Here is a 26203-nt window from a genome sequence, read left to right on the forward strand (position 1 = left end):
AGCTGTAGATGGACATTTTACCTTTATTTTATTTTTTTATAATATGGTGCTGAGGATTTAACCCAGTGCTTCACACATGCTAGTCAAGCTCTCTACCACTGAGCCACAACTGTAGCCTGCTAAATAAACTTATGTGTTTCTAAAACTTAGGTTATAAATATCTTTTGCAGATATAAGAGTTTAGTGTTGAAAGAGAGAAGAAGTTAAGGAGTATATATTTCAGTGAGGAAGACAGGTAATAAATGAGAAAATAAGACAGAAATATTGTTAACAGTCTATGAAGAAATAAAACATGATATCATGATAAAATAAAACAGGGAAGCTCACAAAAAAATTGAGAATGATGGGTGGGGGTGGGTGGTGGTCTGGAGATTGGAGGAATTAACACTTGAACTGAGATTCGAATGAGAGGGAAGAGGCTGCATTATGGAAATTAGAGCAGTTGTACCATGAGTAAATTTGAGGAACCGAATTGAAGGCCTATGTAGTTGAGTTTGGAAAGAGTTTGAAGAAGGAAGAAAATCATAGGGAGCCTTATAGACTTTGTAAGTTTAGATTTTTATCCCTAAGTACAATAGGAAGTCATTGGAAAGTTTTCTGTTTTTATTTCTAATGACATGTTCATGTTGATGATCTTATCAAATGTGGTCATACTTTACGTTTTTAATAACTTGAATAGACCCATGAAATTCAAATTGCTTAACTACTTTTGCTATGTTAAATATTGCAAATTGTTTTTAAAACTATAAATGGTGGTAATTACTCCTAAAAAATGTCAGACATAATTTAAATTTTATTAAAAAGCATTATTCGAAGAAGACCTGAATTTGAAGCACATTTGTCAAATTGGTGAAATTTTCTTAATAGGAATTTTGTTTCTGTATTGAAGATACTTGCAATGGTATTTAGATACTCTCTCCTTGAAATTAACTAAACAAAGTGAAGAAAAGCAAGTCTGTAAATTGCTCCCATTTATCATTATTAAAATAAACCCCATCATTGATATAGAGGGGGGAGTAAGGTATTTATGCAGGTGGAGGGAAGCTCACAGAAGAAATTGAGCGGTGACTTACATAGTGAATCTGTTTACTTGTCTGAAATACTGCAGATGCAACAAAATACTCCTACTCTCAGTATTAAACTTAGTAATTAGAGCAGATATATCTCACTGAAACCAAAATAAATGTGGCTGTTAAAAATTTTTAACTGGCCAGCTGCAGTGGCAAACGCCTATAATCCCAGCTGAGGGAGGCTGAGGCAGGAGGCTAGTGAGTTCAAAGCCATCCTCGGCAACAGTGCGGCAGTAAGCAACTCAGTGAGACCCTCTCTCTAAATAAAATACAAAATAAGGATGAGATGTGGTTCAGTGGTCGAGTGCCCTGAGTTCAATCCCCAGTACCAAAAAAGAAAAAAGAAAAAGAAAAAAATAATTTTTTAACTGAAAAGAAAGAAATGAATAGTTTTGGAGTATAATTCCATATTATCAAAGAGTCTTTTCAACATTGGGATGCAAGAAATAAGGAGTGGCAGGAACATTATAGATATTGGCTAGTTATTGATGCTGAGAGAAGCCATAAATTCAAGTGTGTGTGTTTAAAATTGGAGGTAATTATTGGTATTGGAAGAGATACTGAGCTTAGAAACATCTACTGGAACTTAGAAACCTCAAGAGAAATCATAATATCAGTTCTGTGAGTGAAGAGACACTACTATATAGGCTATATAGACAGCTACTATATCCCTAGTACCTAGAATAATGTTTTGCACATGATCAGCAGTTAATAATGTTTTACAAATGGATGAATGAGGGGTGAATAGGGGAAATAAACAAAGCCGCTTTATCAAGAATCAGCTGTGAATCAGGATAGGCCTTCATGTTAGAATGAAAATCAGAATAGCTTTTGTCGCTTGCTATTTAGCATTGTTCTATAAGCCCTAACCATTCCAAAGATAAAAAGATACATGGCATAAATAGAAGTAGATAATTCACAGGTGTAATTAAGAAATTGAGAAAAATAATCTAAGCAAAGAAACCAAAAATCCTAATGTAAAATAAATGTCAAAATTAGCCAAAAAATGTGTAAGACCAATATAAATAAAATTAGAATACTATCAATTTAATAAATGAGATATTGAAATGAGTTAAGTATTAAACAGCATAGAAAAGTGTCAAGAATATCCACATTCAAAGGAAGTAGAAGGAAGGAAATAAAGAGCAAAAATAAGAGAACTTGTAATAAACAAGTGGGAAAATTTTTCAAGAACTTTGGAGGTTTATTATTTGAAAAGATTATTTACAGGTATTAGATCTCCGAAAATATGACCAAGGGGGGAAAAACACATAAGCAAAATCAAGAATGAAATAAGGACATAAGTACAGGTACCACAAGAAATTTTAAAAGTCATAAAAAATGCTACAAATAATCTCTGCCAATAGATTTGAAAATATAAGCAAACTCTAGATGGTGTTCTGGAAGAATATAAACTACCAGAACTAATGCAAATAGAAATGAATAAGTTCAAATAACCATTAAATAGAAATGAATAAGTCAGTAATCATTAAAGAGTTGAAGTAGTTGTCAGAAGTTTTCCCTTTTGCCTCATCTCAAACCAAAATGCTAGACTTAAGATCATTTTACAAGTAATTGTTATTAACTCTCCAAGAACAAAAGTGTAATTGTCCACTAAAGTAGGATTAAAGAGAGAATGGAAAAACAAAGGAAAGAAGAAAAACTGAAGAAAGAAAAACCACCCAGTTCACCTTAGAAGGCCAATATTAATATGAAGTCCTGATAGGAATTGTAAAGAAAATAAAATTGTAGAGTAATCTAACTTGTAAGTGTAGTTGCAGAAATTCCAAATAAAATATTAGCAAGTTATACCAAGAGTGGACAAATAGTTAAACATTTGAAAAAAAAAATCTGTGACTGTAATCTCTACATTTTTATGTAGCAAGACAAAATCCATGATTATTTTAGTGCATCTCAGAAAAAAATACATAAAAAAATTGACAACCCATTTATAAGTTAAAAAAAAGCTTTAGGAAATCAGGAATAGCACGGAAATTTTCTAGTCATGATGCTGATTTTCATCAAAATGTTGACAGATTATATTTCTGATGGTGAAATTTAGAAGCATTTCCATTAGAATCAAGTATAGGACTAGGATACATACCCCTTGTCAACATTACTATTGCAACATGGTTTTGTAGTTCTTAGTGAATGCTTCTCCAGTTCTTGCAATATGACAAGAATAGGAAATGAGAAAAAATATGAACAGATCAGGCAAAACTTTAAACCCAAGATACTAAGATGTTTTGAGTTTTTGTTAAGAAAGTTATAAAATATTGAAGACACAAAGACCTGACTGTGTGCTAATACATATCATATCCATAATGGAAAGATACAAAGAAAAATATCAGTTCTCTCCTAATTAATAGTTCTAGTCAAAATTACAATAAGGTTTCTTAATGAATGTGGAATACTGATTCTAAAATTGATATAGAAGAGTAAATAGCCAAGAATACTCAAGACAATCTTAAAAAGTATGTATTTGTTATCAAAACTTATTACAAAATCATTATAAACAATATGGTTTAATGCCAGGATGGTTAAGTAGATCAGTAGAATATAATGAAAAGCCCAGAACAGATCTGTATCTTGTAAAAATTTAGCAAGAAGGCCCTACAAGTCAATGAATCACTTAGTGAATCTCTACTACATTCCAGGCACTGTTCAAGTCATTCATAATTTAACAGTGAATGAAAATGGTCAAGGAAGAATAAAGTTTACTTTTTAGGGTTTAAATGAACATTAGAAAATACAGACAAATATTTCTGGTGGTCTTAAGTGCTATGAATAAAATTACAGTATGATAAGAAGATCTCCCTAAGTGTAGGGCTTTTTTTGCATAGGGTAGGTCAAGGAAGACTACTTTGGTGAGATGATATTTGAGCAGAGACAGAGGAAATCAAAAAATAAACCAAATTAGCAGAAGCTTAGAGTATTCAAAATTGTTTGGGAGGAAAAAAACAAAGTTGTTTTGAGCACAATTGACTTTTGATACTAGAGGTTAGAAGTTAGGGAATTAGATCATTGTCACTTTAGGGGAAAAATCAGGTTGGTTAAAAATGTACACATAAGAAGAAAATAGAATCTTAATATAGGGAAAACTTTTAATAAAGACAAAACATGGGAAAACATTTAAAATTTTTATTGTATCTTTTAAAAACAATGATGTAAAACAGATTTGAGGACTGGGACTACATATTTGCCATGAATGTAAGTTGCAAACAAAAGCTATCAAGAATATAGAAAGAACAATTAATGTAACAAGAGTTCCAAAAACAAAATAATAATGGGCAAAAGATGTGAAAGACATGTGCCTGAATAGGAAATCAAAGTATCTAATAAACATGAAAATATTCTTTCAACCTTACTATTCAGTGTAAAAATAAAATAACATTTTATACCCATTTAGGTTGGTGAAGTTAGTCTGATATAAAGAATGGTGAGGATGTGAGTATATAAGTACTCAACCTTCTGGTAGCATTGTAAATTAGTACTGTTATATAAAAATAATTTGATCAAATCTAGCACAGTTAAAAATGCACTATCTGTGACCTAGCAGTTATATTTCTAAGTAGTTCTCAAAGTGGGGTTCCTGACCAGAAGCACAGCATTACTTGGTAACGGGTTAGAATTCAAAGCTCTTTGACCTCTCCTGAATCAGAAACTGTGGGGATGGGGTTAGGTTCCTAAAGTAACCTGTTTTAATAAGCATTCCAAGTGATTCTGATGCATGTTACATTTGAGAACCACTAATTAGAAAGAAATTAGCACATTTATCCAAAAATTAGGAATAAACCAATTTATCTCCTGAAAGGAAATGGACAAATTTTGGTATAGTCATAATACCACAGTTAAAATGAATTAACCTGTTGCCTTCATGCTGTTTATTTTTTGTTTGTTTGTGGTACTGGACTTTAAACCCCCCATTACCTACATGGAATAATACCAGAGACATATTGAATGAGAAAATAAATTTGTAAAATTAATATCATTTGTGTAAGTCCATAAAAATACAAAATATACAGTGCATTGAGAATGCAAAATGTATTGTAATGAGAAGTGATAATGTAAGAATTGGACTGGATTTGTACCAAACTATGATTATGGTTGCCTGTGAGAAAGGAGTGATGAGAACATAGAAGTTTATGGGGAGTACAGGGAATGAAAAATATAGAGAAAGTGTTATAGTACTTGTTAATTTGGGTTTTGAGTTTATTGCTTGCATTTTTCCATATTTAAGATAATATTTTAAATCCAGGCATGGTGGTGCATGCCTGTAATTCCAGCTATTTGGGAGGCTAAGGCAGAGGAGGGTTCTAAGTTCAAGACCAACCTTGGCAACTTGTTGAGACCTTGCCTCAAAAAGGGCTGGGGTTGGGATTGTGGGTCAGTGGCAGAGCGTTTGTCTCACATATGTGAAGCACTGGGTTCAATCCTCAGTACCACATAAAAATGAAAATACTGAAAAAAAAGGGGCTGGAAATGTAGCTCACAGGTAGAGAGCATCCCTGGGTTCAATTCCCAGTGCCATGAAAATAAAATATTATTTGAAAATAAAAAGAAAGATAAGGAAGAGCCAAGACAACATGAGAGAAATTGGTATGAAAATTTGTTCTCCTGGTCTCCTTGGCTAACTACTCTTACACAGCTGTAGCCGATCCATTGCTGTTAGTCCTCTTAGGGTTTTTAATTGGACCCTGCATCTTTACCTGTTTATTTAATAAGATATATAAAACAAAAAATACATTCTGTAAAACTGATGGTCCTCCATACTCACTACAGTAGCTGTAAACCAATGATGATTAATTAATGATTTGATTAGTTCCATACCAGTGGGGAATGTTATAGGCCAGGCTATATAAGCAATGACCAAACAGACTTCATTTTACCCTGAGACTCCATATTACGTAAGAAGAGCTTCTCCCATAGGAAAGTCCCATCACTGTACCACATTACTAATTGCCTAGCATAGCCTACTTGCAATACAGAATAGCAATTCTTGCACAATGTAAAATTGTTCTCTTTTGTTCCCACTTTCCTTGGGCAGTGTACCTTTCTGGGGAATAATTGATTAGATGTTAGTAGCCATTCTTTAATTTGTATTCAACTAGGGTCACTTTAATCCACTTCTCTTTTGATTATGATTATGAAAAAATCCCAGGAGAAATGAATGAAATGAAAATTTGATTAAGACATTGCATTGTTTCGCTAATGGCTTTATTCAGCTTCTGTACTACTTCTTGCTTGCTTGCTTGCTGGTTGCCAAGTCAATCTGGATGTGGTTTTCGCCTTTAAATATCCTAAAATGTTGAGGCTCTAGGCTGTTTCCTGCAGAGACAACTTGTTCCTGTAGGGAGCATTCCCAGACAGTCAGAATAAAGACTCTCCAATATGGACAAATCATAAGCTATACCAAATATCAGAATTTGCTCTAAAATTGAGGTAATAATACTACTCTCCTTGAAAAAAGAAGTAGCTAAGTATAATTGAATGAAGAATGAAGAAAAAATGTCATTGGTTCTCTTATGAAGTTTTAAACTATAAATTATTTCTCCTCTTGTTTTAGTATATGCAAAAAGCAAATTATTTTATAGTAAATTATTTTAAATTTTTCTAATATATATTCACTTTCAGAATGATTTAAGGCTACAGATGGAAGCTCAGTGCATATGCCTTTCAGTGGTTTATTCAGCTGACGTGGATCAGGTTCGTGAATATATGGAAAATGAAAAAGATAAAGCTCTTTGCAATCTTAAAGAGGAGCTTATTTCTACTCAAGAGGAAAAGATCAAGGAGCTTCAGAAAATATACCAGTTAGAACTACAGAATGTAAAAACACAAACAGGTAAATAGTTTCTGACTTATAATTACCATGAAGCATCACTTAGAGTCCTCCATTTCATAATTCTGTCCTTAGAACTCACAGGGGAAGGTGACTTGTGTATCTAAGCCCTATTCTTATTTGTTCATATAAACATTGGATATTCATTCAAGTGCTAGAGAAAACTAAAATTACTGAGTCATTTTCCCATAGGAAATTATAATCCATTGGGAAAGCATATATAAAATACACTGAAAATTTCTGAAATGTAAAGAATGGAGGGAGAAAAAAGAGTTTTGTCTTTCCTGGGGAGATGAGTAGGATGAGGGTATGGGTAGGAGTAACTGGGTTGGAAATTTGGGGAAGGCTATGGAGTCTTAAGCATTGAGCTCTATCTAAGATTGCATCCTTTTGGGAGAACTGGGAGTTCAGGTTGTGTTAGCTAGATAAAACTGGAGAGATTAGAAGGAGCTTGATCAGGAAATGTTTTATGTACTCTGATGAAACATGTTTATGTTTTATGCTATTGGTGATAAGACCTACAGCAGGATTTTAAATAGTGGGAGTAACAATAAGATTTTTATTTTAAGTTGATACCATTAGGATCAGTTGGAAGGGATGAAATTATTGATGGGAAGACCAGCCAGATTGAATTGAGTATGATAGAAAGTTAAGTTCAACACTTAGAGTTTGGTTCTAGTTTGTCGTTAATGTTAGCAGAAACTAAGAATGATACCCAAGTTTCTAGCTTAAGAAACTAGAGTATGGTTCTAGTCATAGAAAGGAACCAATTTGTGAAAAAAATAATAATTCAGTTTTAAATATATTGAGTTAAGAATAGAATACTTATTGACTTTGAAAAAATATATAGGAGTTAGATGAAAATAGAAGTCTGAAACCTGGGAGAAAAATTTAATTATGAGGTAAAGATTTATAATCAGCATGAATGTCAAGGACAAGAGGTCAAGGACAAGAATGAGTTATCAGGGGAAACTAGAGAGTGAGTTAAAAGACCAAGATGGCATAATGGGAAGTAACAGTGTTAAGGGACCATACAATGAACCATAAACAATTAGTCACAGTTAATGTTTTTCTTTCATGATTATTTGGCCAGTTAACTAGACTTCTTGTGTTCAAGGTATCTCTAGGCCTTCACTTTTGCTTTTAGGAATGAGTTTTATTATTGTAATTGCTTTGGTGAACAGAATAGAATTTCAAGCATATCAGATAATACCATGCTTTTTCACTTCAGGGGTTCTTTGAATATAGTAATATTTTAAGTTTGTATTTTTTTAAATTGATATCTTCTTGAGGTAGTCTGTCCACTATTTCCCAAATTGCATGTTAACTAATGGCTCATTTAATTGGCAAAAAAAGTTAGTTTAGTGATTAATTATCAGCATTTTTAAGAAATAAAAATAAAAGAGGAAAGTGAAAGGTGTTAACTACTCTCCTGTGGTCCCTTTTCAACACTTCTTTTGCTTCATGTTTCTGAATTGTTTTAAAGATATAAAATTGTTGAATTTAGAGATACTATACCATAAGGATAGGAGAAATGATCTTGAATCACACTGTTTTCTTGTTTTCATCAGTCAGAATGAGTCAAATTAAAACCTGAGTTTCACTCAAAACATTTTTCAAAGAATAAATATTTTTATACATTGAAATAAAATGATTGTTATTTCACTGAGAAGTTTGTATTGAAATGTGTATTGTCTTCTCTTCCTGTTATCTTCTCTGAAAGATACCAAAAAAATTAAACAACTTGAAGAACAAATTCAAGAATTAGAAAACTTCATATGCTTTTTGCGCAAACAATTGAAAGAAACTGAAGAAAATCATAGGGCAGAAATTTATTCTCTGCAGGAGAAGCTTCAAGCCATTAGTGAGGCCACGGTGGACCCAAGGTATCTATTTACTTAAAACTTCATTCAGCAGTATTTATAGCTTAGTAACAATGATAGTATCATCTGGAATGGTTATTTTAAGAATAAAATATAACTTTAACAAAGAGATAGGATGTAACATTTTTTAAGAAATAAGAGCAGGAGATAATTCTGTATTTGAAATGTGTGAAATAAATGTTGGTATAAACCAAAGACATTTTATTATAGGAATTTTACTTATACTTTTATAAAGATGTTATTATTAATCTATTTTCTGAATTAAAATAGGTCAGGTAGTAGACATTTACTTGTTTATTCTATGCCTAGGCTTTGATATGTTGATGTGGTGAGTACTTAAATAGTCTAAGTATGATCATTCCACTATTACTTGAATATACTCCATTTGATTGTCTAATGCTCAAATTCATCATGTCCCAAATAGAACCCTGATCTATGAGGAGAGAAGAAATGATCTTCAATTACCACTATGTATGTTTTCTTGGATCAGGATCTTCTAAAATTTGCTCCTTCTGTAGCCATCTTCATCCATCATGACTCCTTTCTGTCATAACTCTCTGCCATTCTATGAAAAAATCTTGTTTTTTTTAACCTTCAAAGTACATCACAACTGTGCCACTCCTTACTGCTCCACTGGTCCCTGCCATTGTTTTGTGTTTCACCTGGATTACTCAACTTCTGTTTACAGTCTATTCTCTATATAGTCAACACAAGTGCCAGAACCTTTGCTTTTATAATTTCAGTTACATCATGTTACTCTAATCCTCTTCTGCTCTTTACAGTCTCACTAGTCCTGAGGACCATGACATCTTTGACTTTCATTTCCTACTGACTTTCTTATCACTTACTGTTCTCAAACCATATAATCCCATGGGGTTGGGGTTGGAGCTCAGCGGTAAAGCGCTTGCCTGGCTTGTGTGAGGTCCTGGGTTTAATTCTCAGCACCACATTTAAATAAATAAAGTAAAGGTCCATTGACAACTAAAAACAATTTTAAAAGATTAAAAAAAAAAACCTCATACATCCCCACTGTGATCCTCAATTATATCACATATCAGTACGCTTCTGCTTTAGGGATTGATTGGCTTTCTCTTCTACCTAGAATGATTATTCTGCAGGTATTTGTATGCCCATACCCTCATCTCCTTTGGATCTTTACTTAGATGTCATGTTCTTACATAAATTAAAATCGTCCCCAATGAGTCTGTGTCTTACTTTTGTACTTCATTTTTTCTTAAAATTGTTTGTTTTATATGTACAAATACATTATAATCATTGTGTGTGTGCATGTATATGTGTATATAAATAATGTATGTATGTAATTTATGTATCCAAATATATATAAATTTAGAGGAAATATTGTTTCATTTTGTTTGTTTTCAATTAAGGAATTTAAGCCTTTTTAAAAAACATTTTTATTAGTTGTTATTTTATTTATTTATTTATTTACATGCAGTGCTAAGAATTGAACCCAGTGCCTCATACACACTAGGCAAGTACTTTACCACTGAGCCACAACCCCAGCCTAGGAATTTAAGCTTATCGTTGTCTATTTAAGTCACTGATGTATTCTAAATCCACATGATTTCTAAATACTAATCTTGCCTTATTGTTATAAGATTAGACATTTTAAGAAAACATTGTTACAAAGTAGTGAATGCTTATATAACAATAAAGAATTCGGACATACATACCAAAAGATATGTGGGTAGATAAAATTAAAATTAAACTGATTGTAAGTTAAAATTAAACTAACTGTAAGTTAAGAACCTTCTCTTTCCTGTTGCCACACTTCATTTCCAATATAAGCAATCATTGTTACTTTTGATATGTATTCTTTCAGACATTTTCCTATTTATATAGACATATATGTTAAAACAGGCTTTTAATGCAAGTGAGAATTTACAAGCTTTTTTAACTCAGTAATATATCTTAGGTATATCTTTATATATATACATACATACATGCACACACACATATATTTATATATATATATATATATATATATATATATATATATATATATATATATATAATTTTTTTTTTGTATCAGGGATTGAATTCAGGGGCTCTTTACCATCAAGCCACATCCTCATCCCTCTTCTTTTTTTTTCAGAACTACTGTTTTTATTTAAAATAACTCATGTTCAGATCTACCACATACCAGTTGGGTAATGTTAGACAAATCAATTTTAATGAACTATTATTTCTATATATGTAGTTTCAATAACTAATTATTATTTTTTAGTTCTAACAATTTTTTTTCTTCTAACTAGTTATCTAAGACAGTAGGATGCATTTTGACATATCATACATAAATGAAGTATAACTTCTCATTCTTTGGTTGTGCATGATGTAGAATATGTGATGTAATCATATATGTACCTGGGGTAATAATTTCTGATTCATTCTACTATCCTTTCTTCCCTCATAACCCTCCCCTCCCCTCCCCTCATTGCCCTTTGTCTAATCCAAAATATGTTTATTCTTCCCTACCCCCCCAACCCATTGTGAATTAGTATCTGCATATCAGACAAAATATTCAGTCTTTGGTTCTTTGGGATTGGCTTATTTAGCTTAGCATGATATTTTCCAGGTCCATCCATTTGCCACCAAATGCCATAATTTCATTCTTCTTTAAGGCTGAGTAATACTTCATTGGGAAGATATATATCACACTTTCTTTATCCATTCATCTGTTGAAGGACACCTGGGTTGGTTCCGTAGTTTAGCTATTGTGAATTTAGCTGCTATAAACATGATGTGGCTGCATCACTGTATTATGCTGATTTAAAGCCCTTTGAGTATAAACCTAGGAGTGGGATAACTGGGTCAAATGGTGGCTCCATTCCACATTTTCTTATGAATCTCCATGCGGCTTTCTATAGTAGTTGCATCAATTTGCAGTCCCACCAGCAATGTATGAGTGTACCTTTACCCCCACATGCTTGCCAACATTTATTGTTGCATATTTTTTCTTTTTCTTTTTTTGTGGTGCTTAGTAATGAACTAGGGCCTTGGTCATGTGAGGCAAGCAGTCTACCAAGTGAGCTATGTCCCTAGGCCTGTTGCTCGTATTCTTGATAGTTGCCATTCTAACTGGAGTGAGATAGAATCTCATTGGAGTTTTGATTTGCATTTCTCTAATTGCTAGAGATGTTGAATGTATTTTCACATATTTGTTGATCAATTGTATGTCTTCTGTGAAGTGTCTGTTCAGTTCCTTAGCCCATTTATTGATTGGTTTGTTTTTCTGGTCTTTTTATTGTTTTTTAATTTTTTTTTATGTGGTGCTGAGAATCAAACCCCCCTAGGTCCCTCACACATGCCAGGCAAGCACTCTACCACTGAGCCACAACCCCAGCCCCTGTTGTTAAGTTTCTTGAGTTTTTTATATATCCTGGGGATTAATGCTCTGAGGTGTATGTGTGGTAAAGGTTTTCTCCCATTCGGTAGGCATTCTTCATGTTATTGATTGTTTGATGTGAAGAACCATTTTAGTTTGAATCTTTTTATTGATTCTTGCTTATAGTTCTTGTGCTCTAGAAATCTTGTTAAGGAGGTCAGTTCCTAAGCTGTGATGGTAGAGTTTGGACCTACTTTTTCTTCTGTTAAATGCATGGTCTCTGTTCTAGTGCCTAAATCCTTGATCCACTTTGAGTTGAGTTTTGTGCAAGATTAGAGATAGAGGTTTAATTTCATTTTGCTTCATGTGGATTTTCAGTTTTCCCAGCACCATTTGTTGAATAGGCTATCTTTTCTCCAGTGAGTTTTTTTGTTACCTTTGTCTAGTATGAGATAACTGTATTTATATGGGTTTGTCTCTATGTCTTCTATTCTGTATCATTGGTCTATGTGTCTGTTTTGGTGCCAGTGTCACCCATTGTTTTTTGTTGTTGCTGTTATGGCTCTGTAGTATAATTTAAGTTCTGGTATTATGATGCCTCTTGCTTCACTTTTCTTCCTAAGGATTGTTTTGGCTATTCTGGGTCTCTTTTTTCCAAACGAATTTCATGATTGCTTTTTCTAGTTTTACAAAGAATGTCATTGGAATTTTAATAGGAATTGCATTAAATCTATATAATGCTTTTGGTAGTATGGCCATTTTGACAATGTTAATTCTACCTATCCAAGAATATGGGAGATATTTCCATCTTCTAAGGTCTTCAATTTTTTTCTTTAGTTTTCTGTAGTTTTCACTGTAGAGGTCTTTCACCTCTTTTGTTAGATTGATTCCAAATATTCTATTTTATTTTTTTACGCTATTGTGAATGGGGTAGTTTTCCTAATTTCTTTTTCAGTGGCTTTATCACTGATATATAGGAATGCATTTGATGTATAGTTGTTAATTTTATATCCTACTACTTTGCTGAATTTCATTCATTAATTCTAGAAGTTTTCTGGTGGATTTTTTAGGTCTTCTAAATATAGAATCATATTGTCGGCAAATAGTAATAATTTGAGTTCTTTTTCTATTCGTATCCCTTTAATTTCTTTCTTCTGTCTACTTGCCCTGGCTAGTTTCCAGGATTATATCGAATAAAAGTGGTAAAAAAAAAAAAAGGGTATTCTTGTCTTACTACAGTTCGTAGATGGAATGCCTTCAGTTTTTCTCCATTTAGAATGATTTTGGTCTTGGGTTTAGCATGTATAGCTTTTACAGTATTGAGATTTGTTTCTACTATCCCTAGTTTTTCTAGTGTTTTAAACATTAAAGGGTGCTTTATTTTGTCAAATGCTTTTTGTGCTCCAATTGAAATGATCATATGATTCTTTTTGAAGTCTATTGATGTGATGAATTACATTTATTTATTTCTGTATGTTGAACCAACCTTGAGTCCCACTTGAATATGATGCACTATTGTTTTAGTCAGCTTTTTTATTTCTGTTACTAAAAGATCTGACCAGAACAATTTTAAGAGAGGAAAAGGACTCATGGTGTTATTTGAGGGCTCATCGTGTTTAGACATCTTAGTCCATAGAAGGCCAGCTCCATCCCTTGGGCTTTGAGGTAAGGCAGAACATCTGGAAGAAGAGTGTGACAGAGGGAAGGAGTTCACATAGTGATCAGGAAACAGAGTCAGAGACTTCACTCTCCAGATACAAAATATATACCCCATATAGAGACTCCACTCTCCATATAAAAAATGTATACTCCATAGCCATCCCCCCAATTCCCATCTCCTCCAGCCATACCCTGCCACTTCTTTTAATTCCTATCGGGGATTAATTCACTGATCAGGTTAGTCATTTCTCTTCTGAATCTTCTTGCATTGTCTTATGTGAACTTTTGGGGGATACTTCACAACCAAAACATAACAACTATATTTTTAATGTTTTTATATGTGAGTTGCCAGAATTGTATACAGAAGTTTTGCATCTATGTTCATTAGGGATATTGGTCTGAAGTTATCTTTCCTTGATGTGTCTTTGATTTTGATATCAGGTGAGAGTTCCCTCCTTTTCTGTTTCATGAAATAGTTTGAGGCTTATTGGTATTAATTCATCAAAGGTCTTGTAGTACTGGGTAAGAATCTTTTTCATCCTGGGCGTTATTAAATGGTTGGCTTTTGATGCCTTCTTCTATTTTATTGCTTGAAATTCATCTGTTTAAATTGTGTATGTCCTCCTAATTCCATTTGGGTAGCTCATTTGTCTCTAGAAATTTGTTGATGTCTTTAAATTTTTCATTTTTATTGGAGTATAAATTTTCAAAATAGCTTCTGATTCTCTACTGTATTTCAACAGTATCTGTTGTAATATTTTTTGTGATTATAAATTTTAGTGATTTGAGTTTTCTGTCTTCATTAGCACGATTGAGTTTATCAATTTTATTTATTTTTTCAAAGACACAAATTTTTGTTTTGTTAATTTTTTAATTGTTCCGATTATTTCAATTTCATTTATTTCAGCTCTGATTTTAATTATTTCCTGTCTTCTACTGCTTTTGGTGTTGATTTGTTTTTCTTTTTCTAGGGCTTTGAGGTCTTATGTTAGGTCATTTACTCATTGACTTTCCATTCTTTTAATGAATTTAGCTTAATAGTGTCCCAGAGATTTTGACAAGTTGTATTAGTTCTCATTTATCTCTGGTAAGTATTTTAAAAATTTCATCCCTGATTTCTTCTTATATCCATTGGTTAGTCTCTAGGTGTTGGAGTTTTTTATTTTTTATTGTATCAATTATTTCTAATTTCATTCCATTATAATCTGATAGAATGCAGGGTATAATCTCTTTTTTATTTCATAATTGTTGCTTTGTGGCATATTTTAGAGAAGAGTCTGTATGCTGCTGAGAAGAACATGTATTCGTTGATGGATATAATACTCTTTATATGTCTGTTAAGTATAAATTATTGACTATATTAATAAGTTCTATAGTTTTTTTGTTTAGTTTTTGTTTGACGATCTATCCAGTAGTGAGAAAGGTTTGTTAAAGTCACTCAGTATTATTGTATTATGGTTTATGTAATTCTTGAAATTGAGGCAGGGTTTGTTTGATATATGTATATGCTCCATTGTTTGGGGCATAAATATTTAATGTATTATGTCTTGTTGATGTATAATTCCCTTAAGCAGTAGGAAATGTCTTCTTTGTCCCTTCTGATTAACTTTTGGCTTGAAGTACACTTTATCTGACATGGGGATAGAAACCCCTGTTTGTTTACTCAGTCCATGTGAGTGATATGTTTTTTCCCGTCCTTTCATTTTCACTGTGTGGATGTCTTTGCTTATGAGGTGAGTCTCTTGGAGACAACAGATTTTTGGGTTTTGTTTTTTTAATCCAATCTGCCAATCTATGTCTTTTGGGTTTATTAGTTTAGACCATTAACATTATTTTTGAGATATGATTTGTGTTCCCAGTCATTTTAGGTTATTTCTACTTTTTTCTTTGAATTAATTTCTCCTTTGATTGATTATTCCTTTTGTATGGCTCCTCCCTTTGTTGATTTTTGACTTTTTTTTCCATCTTCATGGAATATTTTGTTGATAATGTTTTATAGCACAGATTTTCTAATTATGAATTCTTTTAACTTTTTTTTATTATGGAAGGTTTTTATTTCATGTTTAAATCTGAAGTTTTATTTTGTTAGATATAAAATTCTTGGTTGGCATCCATCTTCTTCAGAACTAGGTATATATTATTCCAGGACCTCCTGGCTTTGAGGGTCTGGGTTGAAAAATCACCTGAGATCCTAATTAGTTTCCCTCTATATATAATCTGATATTTTTTCTCTCATAGCCTTTAAAATTCAATCCTTATTTTCTATATTTGACCTTTTTTTAATGATGTGTCTTGATGTGGGTCTGTTGTGATCTTGTACATTTGAGGTCCTCTTGTATTTGATTTTCCATTTCATTCTTCAGATTTTGGAAATTTTTTCATATTATTTCATTGAAAAACTGGGCATTCCTTTGGTTTGTATCTCTATGCCTTCACCTATCCCGATAAATCTTAATTTGGTCTTTTCTTGTTATTTCATCATTCTTGGAAGTTCTGTTCATGGTTTCTTACCATCTTCCCTGTGTAGTCAACTTTATTTTCAAAATTATATATTTTGTCTTCATTGCCTGAGGTTCTATCTTCCAAATAGTCTAGTCTATTGATAATAATTTCCATTGAATTTTTAATTGGTTTATTGATTGTTTCATTTTGAGGATTTCTGGGGTTGTTGTTGTTGTTGTTGTAATTTTCTGAGAATCTCTGCCTCTGCAATGATCTTTTACCTCCTCAAATTTATCTCTGATTTTATTCCCTATATCATTCTTTATGTACCAGGTCAGTCTAATATGTACTTTCTAAATTCCTTTTCTACATTTCTTTTACTGTGTTGTCTATGGGTTTAATTATTGGATCATCTTGGTTTGTTTGGGCCACTTTGTTCCATTGTTTTCTCATGTTGTTCTTATGTCTGTCCTTCTAGCAGTGTGGATTTCAAGCAGTACAGTGTCTACCCTGTAGATTAATAGTGTCCCTGAAGATTTCTAGTACCTCGCCTTTATGGAAGAGACAAATAATAACTGCACCCAATACAAATAATATACAGCCTTAAACCAAATAGCTCCTATTAAGGCATCCACAGTTTTATTCCATTAAACTGAAATGATGTGTTCAATTATTGTCTACAATATAAACATTAAGTTTGCAAAAAAGTTTACAGTTTACATTGGTGGACAAAGAGAGAACAAAAGTCATGTAGGGTGTGATGTTTATGAGAAAGGATCAGAAAAGATAGAAGTTAAAAAATTATAGGAAGAATGAAGGGAGGACTTAATAGAGTTTGGGTGTTAGCAAGAGAAAAGTGAGAAAGAGAATACAAGGAAACAGATAAATGAGAGGGGAATATATATATATTTTTTTAAAAGAAAATAATAACAAAACTGTAATGTACTATTCAGTAATCCCAGTCCTCAATAAAATGATCCATGAAAAATACTTGGTTTCAAAAATGGTAGACATGTGAGAGAAGAAAAAAAAGGAATCTGGATGAAAATTTGAACACTTTTTTCCATTGCAGTTCAAGTTTCTCAGCTTCTCTTCTGAGCAGTTAGGTATGTTGTCTGGAATTTGATGCTAGCTCTACCCTCAGGGTAGTTAGGGTTGCTAGGGTGAGAGTGTTAGTCCTGGAAGCGGAACTACTAGAGCCAAGGTGTAGGCTTAGGTACGTTCCAATCTCTTCACTGTGTGCCTATTGGTCTGAAGATTTTAAGTCATCACACCTCCAAGGCTCAGCAATTGTCTGTCCACATTGGAAGACCGTACCTCGGGAATCTCCTTTAGGTTCTACACATGTGATGTAGGAATCTGTTCTTAGCCCACAACTTTGCTTGCAGACCCCATGAACCCTGGTCGTCATTTGGTCTCCAAACTTGATCTCTTTCTTTTCCTGTCCTTTCAAATTCACAGTCAGGCACTTCTCTTCCAGCCAGTACTGCAAGTAGCTGATTGGATGGGGAGGGAAAAGCCAGGTGGGTTTCCTTGATCAGTATTCTCCTGTGTAAATGTCCCTCCATGCTTGATTTTCTCCGGTCACTTTGGAACACTCTCTATCACACAGCATGGGTTTGCCTTGCACATTTTTGGGGCCAGACTTCGATCTGCCAATAATTGACTCACCTAACTTCAGGCCCCCCAGCCACTGCTTCACAAGGGTTCTTTCTGCTGTCCTCCATGCATGCCGCCAAGAAAGCTGGTGGCTTCCCTCCTGTACACACATGCTGTGCAGCACAGCTTACTGATTTTTTTGTTGTTGTTGTTGTTTTTTGAGCAGTATCTCTGAGCTCTTAAGCTCTCCATACCGCAAAACACCTCTGTTTTCCTAGGACTGGGGGTTCCTTTATTGCTTTACTACATTCACATAGGGATTATTCTGGTTTGTACTTCCAGCTATTTTACAGCTCTGGAGCTGGGGATCTTTCCCCCTTATTTTATTATACAGGATCTCTTGAGTCCATGATCTGTTTTGAGTATCCAGTATTAAATTCCAGTTAAGTCCTTCCTAGTTCTGGACCATTCACCCATCTTATTGAAAAAAGTGACCTTTTTGCTTTTGTTGGTTCACTCCACAGATCTGTCAGGGAAGCAAATACTTTATTCAGCCATCTTCCTGCATTTCCAACCCTTTTTTTTTTTTTTTTGAAAGAGAGTCTCACTAAATTGCTAAGGCTCATCCTGAATTTTTGATCCTCCTGCCTCAACCTCCCAAATTTCTGGAGTTGCAAGCACACACCACTGTACCTGGCTCTTTTAATATATTTAATCCAATATAATCTATTCTATATTATTATATGTTTTGTGTCTGTGTAATTTAGATATCCATGAAATATGAATAATATGTATCATATATCTTGGGTATATAAGTAGTGTGTAGTATCAGTGTATACAGTATGTTATGTACACTGTTGCTATATAAGCATATCTAAGATGTTATTTTTAAAAGAATTATTAAAAATTTTTTTACATAATAAATTTTTTATCATACATTTATACTGAAATTCATTAAATGACATAATATTCATTGTTACTTTTAATTGGAAAACTTAGTCAAAAATGTTTTAAGTTACAATACTTGTAACCCTGGGGGAACTATCATTTTTGTCTCCCCACTGCCTCAGTACACGTTATACATGGTAGAAACTTTGGATAAAACACACAACACTAATTTTTTTATATACTTTTTTATTTATATTTAGCTTCTCTGTTGATTCAGTGGTAATTAAAGAATCTGATGTACAGAAATCAGTAGTACATCCTGGAAGTTATCTAAAAAAGAATATTGATCATGCAATTGAGGTATGTTATTTTTAATCTTCATTTTTAAACAGTTATGTACACTGATACTTTTTCTTACTATCAATTTTATGTCTTCAGTTTTGTAATTATGTAGTAAATATTTGGCTAAGATTAAGCATAAATCATGAGGATAATACCTTATGTAAAAGATCCAGAATGTCTATAGAAATATTTTTCATAGCATAGGAAAAACACAGAGAAAGTTAAATTTGAGAATTTTCCTCCCCTGTTACAGTTTAAATTTTTTCTTTGTAACATTTCTTTATGAACTGTGTAACAAATCAGCTTCAGTACCATGGCCAACATAGTCTTTTCTTCCCATTATGGAAGCGGAGGGTATCTTCAGAATGGTGTATAAGATTCCCTAAAATCCAAGGTGCTAGGGCTGGAATAATGGATCAGGCCACCTTCCAACAGAAATAATGATAGAAAAACGCTTTTTTTACCGTGCTTGCCACTGAACCACTCTCTGCCTGTCCTCGACATTGTATTATTCAAAACTTTTTTCAACCCCCAACTGCATCTTCATCTTCACTAAATAATTCTAAATTCTAGTAAAAATTAAAATCACTGACTATTGCCCATTCTCATTCTGGATATTAAGAAGAGATATGAGCCACACTCATCCCTTATTAAATGTCTGTTGGATGAAATTCAAATAATTGGTAAATAAACAAATACTTTCATGTTGACTGTATATCTACATTTCTAAAAGAAGATTTATTTTTTTAATTGATAAAAATAATTTGTATGTGGAAAATTGTGTTCTTTTAATAAATACCAAGAAGAAAATTTGCTCATGATTTCATTATCAAACATAGCCACTTGTTAACATTTTACCTATGTCTTATTAATTATATTTAAGTATCTTTAACCCACCCTAGAATTTATGCTAATAATTACAGATATGTAAATATATTTCTCTCTTTGCATCTTTAAGTTTATACTAAGTGTAATTATTTTGTTGGATTATTAGATTAAATGTTTTTAGTTAAAAGATAACTGAAATTTATTTTTATTTGAAAGTGTCCAAAAATAGTGATATTTTTGGAATATTGACTACATCCTTAAAATTAATGGTATAAAATCAGTGTAAATTGTCATATTTCACCCTTCAATTTAGTTTTCTAAGGAATGTGGAATGAAACAAAAAACAAACATGGTTAAATTTTTGGAAAAACAATACCAAGAAAGATTAGAAGAAGAAATAGCTAAGGTAAGTTTACAGTTTATCTGCAAGGTTTTCTTGGTTTATAGATTTTCTTGATCTTTGAACTGTCAAAAAAAAGCATGGATTTTATTGATGGTATGTACTTTGTTTTTATTTGTAAGTTTCATATATATTCCATCAAACAGTTGTGTAATAGCATCAACTATAATTGCTGCTTCATAGAATGTTTTGCGGTGCTTTTCATTGAAAAGAACATTTTTTCTTGATATAGAATAGTAATTACAATTTTTCAGAATGCCACAAGTTTTTATATATGTGTTACATTGTAAATAGTTACCTTGTGAAGGAGTTTGGCATTCTAAAAATGAGGGAAAAGTTATGAAGAGAAAAAGTAGTTGTATTACCCTGATAAATTATTGTAATGTTAGATAATAACTACAGATACTGATGGAGGATTGTCACAGAACATTATCACTCATGGCCAAGTGAATTTTCTTGGAAGGAAGAAATGTAAAGACTTTTATTTTTTTTTTATTTTTGTACTGAGCATTTATTGATGTTATAGTTAGAAAAGTTTTGCTTGTTTTATTTTAAAAGGCAGGCAGTAAAACACTTTGATGTTAAATTTATTGAAAAATAGCCTATCTCTGTATCATTTTATCAGAGGATTTATTTTTGTTTTTAAAACTATGAGGCCAGGCTTTTTTCTAATTCATATAATTTTGAGTAATGACCCACTTTTTAAATCCAGCTGGTATTTATAAATCTAATCCTTTTTTGTTTGTTTGATTGATTTCTTTAGGTCATTGTGTCAATGAGCGTTGCATTTGCTCAACAAACTGAACTATCTAGACTATCAAAGGGAAAAGAAAATACTATGTCATCAAAACAAGCACTTACTTTCTGTCAGCAAAATGAAAAACATTATTTTAATGAAATGAAATTATCTCAGGATCAAATTAATCTTCACACCTCTGATGCATTGTACATGAAATTTAAAGAAGAATTTAAGCCACTTAGTAAAGAGTTAGGAGAAGATGGAGAAGTTCTATTACCAAACAGTGATCATCTTGATGATATAACAGAATCAGAGGTCCACCAACTAACTATTTCAGAAGAAATGTTCTCCAAAGACAAAACATTTATAGTTAGCGAATCTGTAAGTATGCTTCTTTGAATATAAAAAAAGAAAAACTTATAATAATATCTTCAGTTTAAAACAGTAGCAATAATGCTGATTAATAGAGAATGAAAGTATGAAGTCCAGTCTTGACTTTAATGTATTTTATTAATTATAAGGTATTTGATTAAGTGAAACAATATTGGTGTGAAGTATAAAATAAATCAGGTCATAGTATTCTTGGTTGTCTTATGGACATAGTACATGTTAAGTTCTCATTGTAAATTATACCTGTGTTAGTTTTATTTAAACTAATTGAAGATTAATTATATTATAACTAGGTAATACCTGTGGCCAAAAGATTTGCTCAATTAAATGTAAGAACATAAAAGGAAATTGCTACGAATTCAAGAAGACAATTCAAAGTATCTTATTATCTCTATACTAATTCTTTTTTCTTGTTAGTTGAGGATCTGTTACCCCAACGAATTGCAGCCTTTATTAGAAAACAATAAATTCTATTTCTTTTAAAATTATCTGAATTTCAAATTTATTTTATGTGTTCACGATAGATATATCTTGTTCAGAGGAGTATTCAAATAAAACTGTCAGCTTTTTATGTAATGCAAAACTTGTGAAATGTTTATGAAAACTAATTTAGCTATAGCTGTTCAAGGCAGAATGATTTTAATTAGTATCTTAAGGGATTGAAGTATTCATAGAACCTATTGACTTGTCATGAGTGTGAGAAACTCATAAATGTAAAGCATTTATTTCCAAATAAAATTTATTATAATTTTTCTTTGAATAAGCAGTTTTCTATAATACGGTGATGACCAATGAATAAAAATTAAATAGGCAAAATTCCTTATATTTTGTGAACTTAATTTTTAAAAATATTTTTCTAGTTGTATATGGACATAATACCTTTATTTTATTTGTTTATTTTTATGTGGTTCCCAGGATTGAACCCAGTGCCTCATGCATGCTAGGCAAGTGCTCTACTACTGAGGCACAACCCTGGCCCTATAAACTTTGCGTGTGTGTGTGTGTGTATTTGTTGTTGTTGTTTATATTATTTCCCCATTATAAAATATCAAGAGATATAAAGGAGTTATAACTTTATTAAGAGAAGGGGCTAGAGATGTAGCTTGGTGGTAGAGCACTTGCCCAGCATGTGTGAGGCCCTGGGATCAATCTCTAGTATGGGCGGAAAAAAAAGTGGATGGGGTGGGGGTTGGAGGGGGTGGATAAAGAATCTTGAGTATTTTTTTTTTCTCTGTTAGAATTAGATTTTAGCTAAACTATCTTGTAAATAGCTGTTTCCTTTTGGAAAATAACATGTATGGTGGTAATAAATTAACTTCACGTTGTTTTGGAATTATAAATAAGAAAAATACTTTTTTAAAAAAAGTGATTTATGGGCTGGGGTTGTGGCTCAGTGGTAGAGTGCTTGCCTTGCATGGGTGAGACACTAGGTTTGATCCTCAGCACCACATAAAATAAATGAAAAAAGGTATTATGTTCATCTACAACTAAAAAATATTTTTTTTTAAAAAAAGTGATTTATGCTTTTGTTTAATAATAAAACTAAAACTCAGATGCTTTATGTTGTTAATAGAATTGTTTTCATATTCAGTTAAATATCAGTGCTGACTAATTACCACAAAATATGTTATGATTGAGTTTTTTGCTTGTGTTTTTTCCTATCAAAGATTCATGGTAAGATGTTGACATCAAGCATGGATGCTTCTAGACAAATGATGTCAAACGAAGAACAGTTGGAAGATATGAGGCAAGAACTTGTACGACAGTATGAAGAACATCAACAGGCCACAGAACTGTTGAGGCAGGCACACATGAGACACATGGAGCAGCTACAAGAAGAGATTAAGAGACTTAATAGACAGTTAGCCCAGGTATGGAACTTTAGAGTCTCTTTTTCCTCAATTGAAATAATGGTATTTTTTATGTGGCTTTTTTTTAAGTCAAAATTATTTTTCCTAGATACAAATAAATTACAAATACTTAACATCAGGAAGTTCCTGGGATCAACTTTAGACCTTGTTAGGCACACCTAACTCAACTTATATAATGTGCATTATCATTTTATTTAACTGCCTTTCAGGCACTGGAAATGTGACTACAATATAAATTTAAAAATTCTATTGACCATACATAGCTAAAGCACTTTGAGAGTTTTGGAAATATTATACTGAGGTACTTGAGTATACAGTTGCTGTCATTCACTTTTTCAATGTTCATTTGTAGTTCTGTGAGTCTACCAATTACCATCTCCAAGGTTTATCTTTAGCTATCTTTTTTTTTTTAAAGAAAGAGTGAGAGAGTGAGAGAAAGAGAGAGAATTTTTTAATATTTATTTTTTTTTAGTTCTCGGCGGACACAGCATCTTTGTTTGTATGTGGTGCTGAGGATCGAACCCGGGCCGCACGCATGCCAGGCAAGCGCGCTACCGCTTGAGCCACATCCCCAGCCCATCTTTAGCTATCTTTAATCCATCTTTTTAATCATGAATGGAAATCTTCTGAAGTAATCTGTTTCTAGAACTCTCTCAGAGGACACATCTCTTGTTGATTAGAGAAATTCAAATTTATATAACATTCTTTTCTAAATTTAAATATCTCATGGTATTTGGGAGCTATATTCTCATCAACTGCTATATAAAATATACTCACAAAATTATTGCAGAAAAGCAAGAAATATTTGCATGAAAGTTCTTATGAAAACAAATTTATTGAATTTAATTTTGAAAACTAAAACGTGTATTTTTTAAATATAAAATAATAGGGAAATTGATATTTGAGAATAAAATATATCATTTGAAAAATCAGTTTTGTGGGGCTGGGGATATGGCTCAGGCGGTAGCCCGCTCGCCTGGCATGCGTGTGGCCCGGGTTCGATCCTCAGCACCACATAAAAAGATGTTGGGTCCGCCGAGAACTAAAAAATAAATATTAAAAAAAAATTCTCTCTCTTTCTCTCTCTCTCTCTCTCTCTCTCTCTCTCTCTCTCTCTCTCTCCTTTAAAAAAAAGAAAAATCAGTTTTTCTTTTCTTCATTGCATTTTGTGAATTTATTCTTCTAAAATTTCAATGCAAAAATTGACAGAGAAAATATTACTCGAACTATACAAACTCCTGAATATTTAAGTTTAAATAACTTTTTTTCTAAAGTTGCGAATTTTGCATTGAACTACATATGTGCCTTTTAATCCCTAATAATGAAATATGAATCATAAGGTAGAACCAAGGTCTCTTGGTCCCAAGGGGTTAAAAGAAATCTGCTTGATGTTTCTGCTTTTTACCTCTATCGCAATCAATATTCTTCCATGACCTCTTTTCTTATTTAGAGATCCTCATTAAATAACAAAAACCTGGTTTCAGAAAGAGAAAGGGTGCTTTTAGAAGAGTTGGTAGCACTAAAGCAGCTGTCTTTTGCTGGAAGAGAGAAGCTGTGTTGTGAGCTGCGCAGCAGCAGTACGCAAACACAGGTAGTATTGACTTCGGTGCATTTAGGAACAGTAGATCAACAATGCAGTAGGATTTGTTTGTCTTTATTGTTGATAGGTGACGTATTTTTATAGTTACTGAGCTTAACATATTGGTGATCACTTAGATGTAAGGTAGGTGGAGTCAAAATGCCTTGCTTTCTGTTTAAGATAATTTGAATCTGGCATTGCTGTAGGAGAAACTGTTCTACCAAGGAGCAACCTTTATTGACAACCCTTATTGCCACACTATATAGAGTATATTAGTTTGAAGCCATTAAAACATTTTTCATCTCTACACTTGAATGTTTTATCCTTTTCTTGATACTGCTGATCTCTTGATAAATTGTAGTTAAATATTATTTCAAGCACTTTCTGGTTCACATCATACCAGTACAGAAGAATGATATGCTGTTTTTAAGATGACAGGTTTTCTTTCTGTCTTGTCCTCTCTGCCGTTGCACAAACTTAAACAGAATGAAAATGAAAACCAAAGGGAAATTGAGAACAGACATTGAAAGAAAAGGAAATGGACATAAAACCTGAAGATGTACCTCCTGATAGTCTGTCCAGTGAAAGTTATACAAAATGTGTATTTTTTCAGTGCAAAGTCAATTAAAATGGTTGTTCAAATGTAATAAACTTTATTCATCCTGATTTTTATCTTGTATATGTGTATTTTCTTAAAATGTCAATCAGTTATTAACTTGCATTGCCTCAAAGAAACTTTTTAAACCAGAAAATTAAGTATTTTATGATCCTCTTTTGAGTAGTTACTGATTCACTGGCCAAGGGAAGATTACATGATAAGGAGTCTAAATTTAGGAGACAGTCATATGTGCCCAGCCATTCCTGCTGGAGGTAAATTATTTGAATTGGCATCAATTTTCTGGGGAATGCAATAAACAGGGTCAACTTCCTGAGAGCTCTGATGTTCTTACTGCAGCTGTGAGAGTTGGGGCCACTCTGCCCTCTTCCTTAACCAAGGTCTCAACCTCCTCGATTGAGGCAGGCCACCAAGGAGTATGATTCTGTATTTCTTTGTCTAAGTCTTGTAGTCCTGATGTATCCAGTGCAGAAATCCCTCCCTAACCCATAGGAATTCATGTGTTTTGACTTTTCAGTTGCAGCAGGAAATCAAAGACTGGTGTACATCACACGCTGAGCTCAGTGAACACATCAAATCATTTGAGAAGTCCCAGAAAGATTTACTTGTATTTCTTAATCACAAAGATGATACTATTAATGTAAGTTTATACTCCAAATACATGTTTCATCTCATGATTTCTCCTGAAATCTTCTGAATTAAAATCGAG

At 32.6% G+C, this 26203-nt stretch overlaps 1 protein-coding gene across 1 annotated transcript in view; it reads left to right on the forward strand.

The window, feature by feature from the left end:
* Window positions 1-26203, forward strand: part of LOC143385934 (A-kinase anchor protein 9-like) — a 72864-nt gene that overhangs the window by 33885 nt on the left and 12776 nt on the right. The window contains exons 9-16 of the mRNA XM_077107896.1: window positions 6705-6915; window positions 8636-8798; window positions 18990-19089; window positions 20213-20305; window positions 21063-21419; window positions 23096-23299; window positions 24750-24890; window positions 26012-26134. Coding sequence (XP_076964011.1) covers window positions 6705-6915; window positions 8636-8798; window positions 18990-19089; window positions 20213-20305; window positions 21063-21419; window positions 23096-23299; window positions 24750-24890; window positions 26012-26134 — 1392 coding nt within the window. The remainder of the gene's footprint in view (window positions 1-6704; window positions 6916-8635; window positions 8799-18989; window positions 19090-20212; window positions 20306-21062; window positions 21420-23095; window positions 23300-24749; window positions 24891-26011; window positions 26135-26203) is intronic.

Source organism: Callospermophilus lateralis, assembly GCF_048772815.1.
Source record: "Callospermophilus lateralis isolate mCalLat2 chromosome 11 unlocalized genomic scaffold, mCalLat2.hap1 SUPER_11_unloc_1, whole genome shotgun sequence".
In the NCBI taxonomy this organism is placed as follows: domain Eukaryota; kingdom Metazoa; phylum Chordata; class Mammalia; order Rodentia; family Sciuridae; genus Callospermophilus; species Callospermophilus lateralis.